The sequence below is a fragment of the Acipenser ruthenus genome, chromosome 10 (genome assembly GCF_902713425.1).
Source record: "Acipenser ruthenus chromosome 10, fAciRut3.2 maternal haplotype, whole genome shotgun sequence".
Lineage (NCBI taxonomy): Eukaryota > Metazoa > Chordata > Actinopteri > Acipenseriformes > Acipenseridae > Acipenser > Acipenser ruthenus.
This window is the reverse complement of record NC_081198.1, coordinates 8,704,369-8,716,440: the sequence shown is the minus strand read 5'-3', so window position 1 is coordinate 8,716,440 and position 12,072 is coordinate 8,704,369. Positions and strand designations below refer to the sequence as shown.

The window sequence follows — 12,072 nt, the reverse complement described above, 5'->3', positions numbered from 1 at the left end:
TGACAATTAATAGACAGACTGATACGACACGACAAAAACTCATGGTTACTTTCAGTTTTTACCGTCCTTTACAGATCTTTCACAACCATAACAAAGGAACAGATCGCTCGGTCATATTCCCTGATATACCTTCAGTCACGTCCCCTTTGGTAGCGAGTGCAATCACGTCTCCTCCAGTCCATGACTGACACATCACCTACCGCAGTAAGGTGCTGACTTCTAGTATTGTGGCTTCGCCCCCTTTTTGGATGGCCAACTTCCGACTGACCCTGGAATGAACTGTCAAACCATTCAGTCTGGGGCACACTGTTCCTGTTATACTGTGCCCTCACAGGTCGGGAGGGAGATTGTTGACTAGGATTAATTTGCTCTCTGTCACAAGTACCTTTCAACCCAAGTAGGCTACTGTACCTGCGCTGAGCTCACAACATCTGTCCTAGCTAATACCGCAGTAATAAATGGAACCATAGTAATTAATATCTAAAGCACTACATTAAAAAAAAAAAAATCAAATGGCATCTCCTGGTAACCTCAGGAATGATTTACAGTTGGCCAGCGCAAACACTTGCTTTCAGTGTTCACTAATAATAATGGTCATGTGTAAATACTCCCTCAGTAGCTACGACAGTTCTTTGACTATTCCATAAACATTCCCTTAAGTCATTTAATGTGTTATCTGCTTGCCAAAAAAGGATATAGTGAACTATGCAGTTTCACCTTGTCATGCATGGTAACTACCAACATTTGTTTTTTCAGCTGGCATTCTTCAAAAATGCAAAATAAATAATTCACGCACACGAAGGGAGATTTAATAGCAGAAATTACCATAATGATGACAGGTTTTCTTGGATTTTCCATTAACACACAAATCCAGACCAGTTCTGTTAAGAAATACAATCTGCCATATTGTGCAAAATATAGCGTGACCCAGGGAGGAATATTGTATTCAATGAAAGGTAACAGCATTTTTTCATTAGCTTGCGCCAGTAGTTCCATTATAATATAATGCTTTCACAGTACCTGCAATCCTAACTGGTTCTGAAAGATTTCAAATTGAAATACACCACCCACTCGATATATCGCGGTTGTCGGGGTCCAATATAAATCCTCTATGCAACCCGCTTTTTCTCATTTGTTCTATAAAAAGCAGCACACCGTTTTAATTCGTACTGTGGAGGGTAATTGCTTCTCATCTCCAATTTCATCTCCTTTCTGAAATGCACAAACCCGCTGCATTGAAAGAATCCATTCCCAACATAGGAGGCTTGTTGCTCGGGAGCTGACGTCACTGCCCTGTGACTTTTGCTAGTGCATTGCTTAAAAAACTGCTTCAGCAAGTAGATATTTAATTTGCTATGTGTTATTGTGCAATGCTTGTGTATATGATAACAGTACGATATTAATGCTTTGTTTTTAATTGTTCTGTATATTTTAGTTTGTGATGTGCAGTACAAAATAAAAAAAACAGTAATTCTAAGTGAAACTGTCTATGTATATTGCAGCTAAGGCACGCGGTTAGACTGTAAAAATGGGGAGCCAACTCCAGGACCGCGATATATCCGAATCCGCAGTATAGCGAGGGGCGATATAACAAGGGGTGGGTATAGTTTTGATCTTGATCTGCTGCAGATGAAAATGAATGGGGCTGATTTAGGTCTCTTTCAAGTCCCAGTGTCAAAGAGAAAAATAGGTTTAGTAAATCTGGCTGATGCAATTTACTATTATAAAGTAATTTCTTCGACATTTCGTTTTGGTGTGTACAAATAGTTGTTTTGGATTTCTTCCTATCTGTTTTAATTTATTCTTTCAGCTTGTTATTAAACCAGGCCTGTTGTTTTGTTTTTTTTGTCTGTGGTCTTTACCGTTATGCTGCTATCGACATGTGTAGTTTAGTTAATTTAAGGCCTATTCACAGCGGATGTGATGTGACAAGCACATGTATAGTACAACACCGCTCCACAACAAAAAAATATGTATTTTAAAATTGATACAAACTATTCACACTGCCTGTGATGCAACTCTGAAGCGACACTGAAGCAATGCCAAAAGAAATAGGATTTGTGTCTATTTGTGCGATTTTGTTATACGGCAGCTAGGGAACTGACCAATGGCCAATCAGGAGAGTCACCCATCACATCGTGCTTGCCTGTCGCCATTGGTGTGAAAGATAGTGTCGCAGCAAAAGTACCATTTTATCACAGGACAAATTGCATCATGTCCAGTGTGTATAGGCCTTTAGGCTTTTTTAAAATGAGATTAATGTGTACTCAAAAACCTCTTTTATTAGAAAACCAAGCCAGATAAATCTGGCATATATAATATGTAAATGTGTGATTTTTATATATTCCATGACAAATCACCAAAAAATCAAAACTCACTCAATTGAGACACAAACCAAGACAAAGCTGAATAATTATCATTATTCAGCAAGACATATTCCATTGACACTCCTCACTGCTAATTGCACAGCCAAAATCAAAGATTAAATGTTGGAAAAAGAAAGGAGATTGAACCATTATTTTTCTGTCTTCCAAGGTAGGTGGACAGATATTAACTTCCCACCCTCTAAGTTACAATTAGGATTTTATTTCCGTTACTGCTCTCAAAAAGGTAATATTTTCCATATGGGAGTTTAAGCCTGTTAATCATATTTAGCCGAAGAGTGCCAAGAACCAACTTAATACAAACTTGTCCATGTTGTTGACTATCTCGTCTTTTGTTAATATCAAGCAGGGCAATTCAAGACAGATGTTTTTAGTTGAATCTGTTCTTTTGAAACTGCCAAGCACACCACAACCTACAGTATAATTGCTGTTGGTTAAACAAAACTAGTCATGGTCTCAGCAGTTTGGGACAGGGAGGCAGTGTTTGTGATGAATTGGTGTGTTTCAAGTTGGCATGTTAATCTGTTTAAGTAAAAAAAAAAAGATGAGCAGATGACCTGGACTACGCATTTACCATTCAACTACGGTGAAAACACCGTGGGGCATTTAAAGAAGACCAGCCATCTATCTAATTGTGACTTTTTATTTAAAATACATGTACTGTTTAACATATTGCTATTTAAATTATCTAAATAATGAGAAATGTACGCATTACAGCTGTTTAAATGATTATAAAATGTCCCTCATTGGCATTTTACATACTTTTACCAATCAAAATACGCTAATCAATTGCAAGGATTGAAGACACTTTTAGAGATAATCTTTATACAAAAACATTAAATTGCTGGTGGTATTTACTGTAGCTGTGTCACTGTTTAATCAATTTTGATTTTTTAAATTATCCTTGCAATTGATTAGTGTATTTTGATCGGTATGTAAAACGTCAATGAGGGACTTTTTTAAATCATTTAACAGCTGTAATATGTACAGATTAAAACACCAATTCATCACAAATGCATCATTCACCAATTTGGATTTATAAAATGACGAATATGTTTTTGCTGGGCCAGCTATAATGGATATTCTTTTCTTTGCAAAACCTATTTCTAGAAACCTTTTCCAACTCTGTTTGATATCTTGGAAATGCAACAATGCTACAGATGAAGGCCAAGACTGGATGTTTGAAAACCAACAACTGCTGGGCCTACTTTCCTGACAGCTTTTCCAACATTGCATCGATCATAAAATATATTTTTTTGATAGTTACTAATGCTAATAAAATTGTACCCTCAGTTTGCAGTGCGCAGATGGACATGGGATATCTACACGTGGATGAGAACTGAGACAATAGGTTAAATACTGCAGCAAAAGAGCGTCTTTTCGTTTTGCACTTTGGGAGACGGTCAACTGTATAATTACTTTATATTATACTATACAGATGTCAGGATTCTTGACTCGGTTTACTTTCGTCACCTTTTTTTTTACCTTCAAGTTGATCTACATGTAGAAGTCTGATGCCAAAGCTTTGTAGAATTTAATACTTGTACTGTACATATGTAACACTGCAGAAACATTTTTTTTCTTAGCAGCAGGATACAAAAATGTACAGTAGAGACCTAATCACGAAAATGTTACAGTTCACTCAATGAAAGTGCAGAAACATACTGTCTGTGTGATGGGCTTAATGTAGGTACTTTAGTCTGTAGGACTACCACTAATTTAATAAGAAAGGAATGAAGTTTTAGTCTCAACAGTACTATACCATAACTTTGATGCCAGCAGGACAGCTGTTAATGTACTGTATATTGTGTAGCAGGATGAAATCACTTTTACTGCCATAAACAAAAAAAACAAAAAAATGGTTGTTGAGACATTTAACAGTCTGGCCTCCGCATCTTGTCACACTTTTCATCAACAACATCAACTATTGTTTAATCAAAGAACAAAATGTCCTCATCACCCTCTCTGGAAAACTTCCCAGCATTTTGAGAAAAAAAAAAAAAAAACACCTGTCAGAAGTCTCAAAAATTATTTGTTTTCATGCCATAGTTTTTTTTTGTATCTGTCAGAAAGACAGACGCAAGACTTCAATGAATGTTTCTAATTATGAGGAAAAGCTCTTGTATTGTCGTTGTTTTTAAAGGTTAATAGATGATGGATATGTGTGGGGGGAATTAAAATCACATTCTAACCAGAAAATGGGAGGCAATACTTTTTTTCTATTAATCAGCAGCTTCTTTCTACAGCTATGGCCAAAAGTGTTCCATCACCCTATAGAATTAACTATTTTTGCCTGATAAAGTCGAATGAAACCTGATGCACAAAATTACATACCGCTTTTCTAGTTTTCCATATAGTTAATGAAAAATTGACAATTTAAAAATGTGACGTTTCGAAATCTAACATGAAATACTGTACTACTAGTATGGCTTCCGGTATACTATTGCAATATCATTTTGTAGTTTCTGATTAGGTGATGTTAAATAAAAAGTATAAATGATGTTTATATATATATATATATATATATATATATATATATATATATATATATTGTAACAGAACTCGCACCTCTCACGGTTCTTTGCCCCTTTAAAATCAGACCCAGGACACAAGAAATTGATTTTTCATGCGCTTATGCGATATTTTTAATTCACAAAATCAAAATAAACAAAACAAACACCTAGCCCTTATAAGAGCACTAACTAAACACACAGGAACCTCAACTATACGGCAGGACGGCTAAGCCGTTTACCTGCTACACAAAAACACTCTGTTCTTTCAACTTACTTTTTAGTCCTTTTAATGACTGCTTGGAAACAGAGCACCACTTCTGCCTCCTTCTCCTCAGCAGCCCTGAGTAAACTGACTACTTCATGTTTATACCCTGCACCTGGTCCTAATTTACAATTACAGCCCAGGTGCAGGGGATAATTAAACAATAAAACAATTAACAAATTAATTAAACAATAAAGGAAACTGTCACAAAGACGGCCGGAGTGGGTGGCGTCAGACCAGAAGCAGGAAATAAACAGACAGAGAGGTGTGGTTTAGTGAAGCTGAGCGAATGCTTTCGCTCAGCATTTAATAAACAGAACAGAAAATAAAAGGTTTGAACAGACAAAACACAGGGCACGGCACTTGAGGCCAAAATAAATAGACGAACAAAACGGACTAGACAGACAAACAAACATGGTGAGCAGATAACACTTATATTTACGCTTACTTTTAGTTACTCCTTCTCTCTCTCCCGTTCTCCACTCACCGAACACCCAACCTCGAGTGAATGCTACGTGTCTCTATATATACTGTTGTGCTGGGATTCAATTACTAATTAATTATTCACTTGAATCCCAGCACGTGAATTAATTCTGTGCAACCCTGTGCTCACATATTACATTTAACCAGCACGTGAAGTGATTTGTGCCCTCCTCGTGCCTAAATACGAATCTACCTTTTTAAATCACACGTGAAACACAGACCCGTTTATATCCCGTGTACCAATCTATACACCAACATTAACACACGCACGCAACATACAACACATAATATGCACACAGGGGCGGGGCACATTGCCACAGAAACTAACAAAAATGTGCCACATGTCTTACGCAGGGAGGATTTTAACCCCCTCCCTGCTATGTTACAATATATATATATATATATATATATATATATATATATATATATATATATATATATATATATATATATATATATATATATATGTGTGTGTGTGTGTGTGTCTCAATCAATCGGTGATGCAAAACCTTTGGCCACACCTGTAGTTTCTCCTCAGAACCCACAGGTCCAAACACTGGAGAAACTGTCTTTTGGTTTTCGATTGACCTTTTAGTATAATAGTAGCTTATATACAAATGTAAAGCTCTACTTAAAGGAATATTATGCACCATCATTGCATGTAAGCTTTCCCATATACTCCAATGCATTGCACTGCTTTTTGGATGCAGTTTGGACATTTAAAAAAATAGATCGAAAAATGTTCTTTAGCTTGTATGCAAGGAAAAGAAAAATGCTACAATCTAATGAAATAAAAACATCTACTTGCATGTCTAGCTAAAAATCTCCATAATAATTACTTTTACATTACACAATATGTATGGAGACATTACCACGCATATCAAACTACTATTGAAAATAAAGCTTGAAACAAATTATTCTACAATAGTGATATATCAGTGCTTGTATTTCTTGTCAATCTGGATGCGTTCTTGCAGAGCTCAAAATTTCACTCTGGTCTGGACAAAATGGTCTGCGCTTTGAGAAAAACAGTTTCTTCAGGGGCTAAACAAAAGTAAACTTACATACCTATCAGTATTCACTTTAAATATAAGGGTAGATAAATACATGGTTTGTACTGATTCATCTCATTGTCCCACAAGGAACTAAACCCACCTCCAGCCCCCCCTCTTTCCCAGTGGTCCACGGCAGCAACTATACTATGGGACTTCTATTCCAAAAATGCTTTCCATCAGAATGTTGGTATTTATGTCAATAGTGGACCGCTTGGCAACTCCCCACTTTTACTTAACTCTCAGGGCATCAAGGGTAAAACAATTAAAATGGTTGCAGTTGCAGGGTATTGTCTGAAGGTAGTTGCCAAAACATTGATTAAAGCAAACTTCAACAAAACGTGGTTCATAATAATCACTTCCTTTGGCGATGACGGGTGGGTTCCATTCATCAAGATAGAAAGCTTCCAAACCAAAGTTATCTGGCTATTTCAAATTAGGGTGAGAGCCAGTCACACACCTGCGACAACAAGAATTTACTGGAGGACTTTTATTTTGCTGTTGCTTTTTTACGTATACATTGCATTGTATGTTGTGTAAGGCAGTGGTTTTCACGCAATACAAAAATATATATATATGCTCATTGTTAGCTGATCTTTTTAGTGATGGCTGCGAGCCCTTGAAGGGTTTGGGACCTGGCTATAGTAACTCTAGGTACCCCGGGCCACGCTCTATAGACACCAATGGATAAGTTAAACAAGTTAAACTTATCAAAAAATAATCAAACAATTTAATGAAATTCCTACATTCATGAAAAAACAAAATTGTTTTCTGTTTCTACACTACAATAGTTAACTCCTCCATTTGTTAAAGTAACACTTTTCCAAACCTAGAATGCTTAAATAGCAATGAACTATTTTCCATTGTTCTTTCCAGGCGCTAGTCATCACAAACCTTTCTCTGTGTGCGTGTCTGATTTTGAAGGGCAGTTAGAAGGTTGCCATGCCCAATCAGCACCTCATTCTGAGGGAGGTTGTGCCACATATCTTTTCCTTCTGGTTCGACCTGCATGGGATACTAAAATCAGAAGCATGACATTGTGTCCGGTGCCTGAGAAAAGGCCCTCTGGCTACATACCTATCCTTTATGCTATCTTTTATGAGATGGGTCCAATGTTTTAATGAGGGCAGGGGCTTTTTGTTGACGACTGAAGTTTCTTTAGTGTACTGTTTCTTCTGAAATACAGAAAATGAATGGAGCCATGGACTTGAAAATACCTAGCTCAACACCTGGAGATTTTTAATATGCCTGTCTGATTAAAGAAATAGAAAGCTTTAAAAAGTTGTAACTTCCTTTTTGTATTTATTACTTGCATCCTTACAGTATGTACCCAATGTACTGTATTACAGTGCCTGTACTATAGTATACTTAGGGTTTCTGGTTTTCGGTTTTAACCGATAAAAAAACGATAAAACACCCCTGATACAAAATAAATGAAATTGGTGTATAGCCAATAAACACCAGAAAAACTGTGGAAATGGTAACTCAATTCATGTTGACCTCCCCTTTCCCATTAAAAAAAACAAATACAAAAAAAATGATAGGTACAAGTCCCTCCTTCCTGACTTGTATCTATCATTGATTTGTTCTGAATACTTTAAACCCACCCCAACTACTGAGTGACAGCACATTCCTACATCTCTACTGGAGACTCCGCTTGCAAGATTTAAAACATGATTACAATTAGGAATGGAGGCTTGTTCGCTGGATTTAAAACTGTATTACAATTAAGATACGGAGGATTTAAAACAGAATTGCAAATTGTGGTGAAATGTAAAAAAATACCTAAACACAAAAACCCCAGAAGAATGTGCCTGTGACCATAAGGATTTAATTGTGGAACACAGCAAAGGAAAGAAGGTATAACTTAAGTGTGCAAAGTACTGTCGAGTTACTAGTATACATATTTTGACAGAAAAAACAGCCAAGCATTTTGGAAAGTAACTGAAAACAATCATTTCATACAGTATATAAAAAGTGAAATCCTGTAAAAATAAAAATGAAAAAAAATACATAAAATTTGAAAATAGCTGACAATATGCACCGAAAAATGTAATTAACAAAAACCAAAAAACAGAAGCCCTAAGTATACTTAAGGAAGTCATTTGGTAACTGTGTGGTTTATAGGGAAGTGCTTCACAAAGGCTCATCTTCACATGGGCAGCCTATTCCAGCCCAATGATGTCGGCCATTGGCTGATATTTAAGTTTTACTGACAATAGTAAAACAAATAATAATAACATCTCTTTTTTTCCTTCTACACAGAAGCCATGCTGAGTTTTGTGGATGATATCCTTTCTGGCACCAAGTCTCCCTGTGTGATGCTGGGGGGAATCCCAGACCAGCTGACCTCATCCATTAGCATGATAATCCGTTGCTTGGAGCCTGACACAACCTACATGTAAGTCACCTGTTTAGCATTATTGAAAATAATTGCTGTTCAGTGGATTGATGTCTGCCTCTGTTGATGTGAGAAGCTCAGTGTCACTGTTGTATGTGTTTCAGGGAGCATCTAAAAAATGATTGTATACATGACCTTTAATTGCACAGTATAGGCTATAAGCTGTCATTGAAGACTGGAAAACAAGACTCAATAGTAGTCTTGTTTTGGATGACGTCACTGGACCTGCCCTGGAGATTGGGGATTGAAAGGTCGTAGGTTGGGACTGTACTCTGTACAAAAACACCTGGCAAGGGTCCAAGAAAGAAAAAAAAATTAAAAGATACAAGGCTGATGTCAAGAAATAAGTGAGTCCTGTTGGTGAGGCAGAGGAAACAGGTGTTTACATATTAGGCACAGGCAAGAACCGTGTTGCTAACAGATACCGTGTTCACATAAATACAACGTTAGAAAAATCTGAAAATGATTGTAAAAATAAGAATTTTAAACAACTCTTACTTTTCATTTGATTTGGGTTACCCACATTGGACTTAGATTGTGAAACTGAGGTAGTTTCCCATCTAATGCAAATATTATATTGGGATTTGTCAGTTGCTGGTGTTTCACACTGGTCTCTTCAAAAATACGTTTTATTGTTGGGTGGTTCAGGGAAGACAAAAGGTGATGGGATCAAGATGTATTTAAGGGATTAAAGACTCAATATTTGTGAAGTATTGACTGTCCTGTTGATGTAAAGTTAATTTTTTTTTTTTTTTTTTTTAATTTAGTCGTTGCCAATTATTTTTGTATTATTTTCTCCCAATTTGGACTGGCCTATTATTTTTAGGCTCAGCTCACCGCTACCACCCCTGCGCCGACTCGGAAGGGCGAAGACGAACACACGCTGTCCTCTGACGCGTGTGTCGTCAGCCGACCGTTTTTTTCACACTGCGGACTCACCATGCAGCCACCCAAGAGCTACAGCGTCGGAGGACAATGCAGCTCTCGGGCAGCTTACAGACAAGCCCGCAGGTGCCCGTCCAGACTACAGCGGTCGCTGGTGTGCGGTTAGCCGAGGACACCCTGGCCGACCTAACCCTCCCTCCCCCCGGGCGGCGCTCGGCCAATTGAGCGCTGCCCCCTGGAAGTTCTCGTCCTTGGTCGGCAAAGGAATAGCTTGGACTCAAACTCTCGACGTCCAGACTATAGGGCACATCCTGCACTCCACACGGAGCGCCTTTACTGGATGCGCCACTCGGGAGCCCCAATGTAAAGTGAATCTAAGTGGAGGCTACAGGGGATCAACTGCTTGAAGAAAAGGTAACAGAAGGTAACAGAGTGTTATGGAGTCTGACAAGCTCCCTCTGGCATGCCTCTCCGGCTCTTGGCATTGATTGCATCATTAGCCGTCCCACAAACCCCCAACCTGCACACATATGCAGGCATTTATCTTATAGAAGGTTAATAAAAGAGAAGTCAGACTGGAAAGAACTGAGAGAGAAAAAAAACTGAAGACCCCTTTGATGTTGTGGAGACCCTTTCCCATCTTTAGGTAACACTTCTTACCAGCACCACGCACACTCTTTATATGATACTGGCATGCACAACATTCTTACAGACAGGTCGTTCATCATAGCTTTCAGAACCTTTTGGTGCACAGTTATTTACAGACCCTTGCTGATGCAAAACATTCAAAACTCTTTATAGCATAGGGACCTGAGGACAACATGCCCACTGTTTTACTGAGATTTAGAGGTCACAAAAAGTTCATTAATTCTAAGCGTTTTCAGAGTAAATTATGGTTTGTTCACCTTGGTTAAAGTTTTTGCACACAAAAAGGGACTTTACCTTAATTGTAAAAAAATGTTTTTATGATCTTTACGTTGGCAATTACATGTAGTCGTTGTTTTGGAGTTGTCCCCCAGATGGTGCTGTAGTGCAACAGAACCAATTTTACTTTGGTTTAATTCTAGGAACACATAACCTGCATATAGTAGCAGAGACTATGCTATACACAAATTAAAAATAGTATTGTCAAATATACTTTAGGGCACATACATTTTGTAGTAATAAAACATTCTATAGTATTTTTTTCATTCAGTCAAAAGGCTTTCTACAGTACCTGTGCAACCTGTATCTCGTTCTTATAAACATTGAGATTAAGCTATCTAAATATGCAAACAAGGAATGTAAGTATAGATTTTCTAAAGTGTAGTCTAAGTGTAGTTTGTAACTAATGTTTTAAAAAAAAATTTCCCCCCCATTCTTATTTAGTTTAAAAAGAGCTCCACATTCACAGGGAGGCCATTAAGCGTCTCAGTTTGTTCTGTCACAGGTTTCGGCTCTGGGGAGTGGATAACACAGGTCGCAGGTCCAGGCCGAGTGAAGTGACAATCAAGACACCCTGTCCGGCAGTGGATGATGTGAAAGCACAAGGTAGGCCCTGGTGAACTCTGGGATGACATGATGGACAACCCTGGCCAAAAGTTTCGCATCACATAGGATTGAGACAAACTTTTAGAAAAAACTGAAGGAACATAATTTAGAACTTTTATTTAACACCAACAATTTACGTTTTTCGTTAAGTATATGGAACACTACAAAGCGGTATGTAATTCGATGTGTTAACATAACATTATTCAGCAGGTTTCATTCGACTTTATGAAGAAAAATGTGTTAATTCTGTAGGGTGATGCAAATCTTTGTCCATAGCTGTATTTTACAAGTAATCTGCTAGGTTTGAAAGTTTTTTTTAATTTATTTTAAATGGTTTTAACAATTTTGTTTGTGACTCTTCTTCACAAACCCAGAAATAGCTGACAAGATCTACAACCTGTTTAATGGTTACACCAGTGGAAAGGAGCAACAGACTGCCTACAACACCCTGATGGACCTGGGCTCTCCCAGCTTACACCGTGTTCTCTACCACTACAACCAGCGGTACGAGAGCTTTGGCGAGTTTACTTGGCGCTGCGAGGATGAGCTAGGGCCCAGGTAA

General features: G+C 37.8%; 1 protein-coding gene across 4 annotated transcripts in view; it reads left to right on the top strand.

Moving 5' to 3' along the window:
• LOC117409440 (astrotactin-1-like) overlaps positions 1-12,072 on the top strand; it is a 156,562-nt gene that overhangs the window by 140,258 nt on the left and 4,232 nt on the right. For 3 of the 4 annotated variants that reach the window (XM_034015503.3, XM_034015492.3, XM_034015514.3), the window contains exons 20-22: positions 8,960-9,095; positions 11,410-11,510; positions 11,885-12,068. In XM_034015503.3, coding sequence (XP_033871394.1) covers positions 8,960-9,095; positions 11,410-11,510; positions 11,885-12,068 — 421 coding nt within the window. The remainder of the gene's footprint in view (positions 1-8,959; positions 9,096-11,409; positions 11,511-11,884; positions 12,069-12,072) is intronic. The other variant, XM_034015524.3, reaches the window with a different exon arrangement.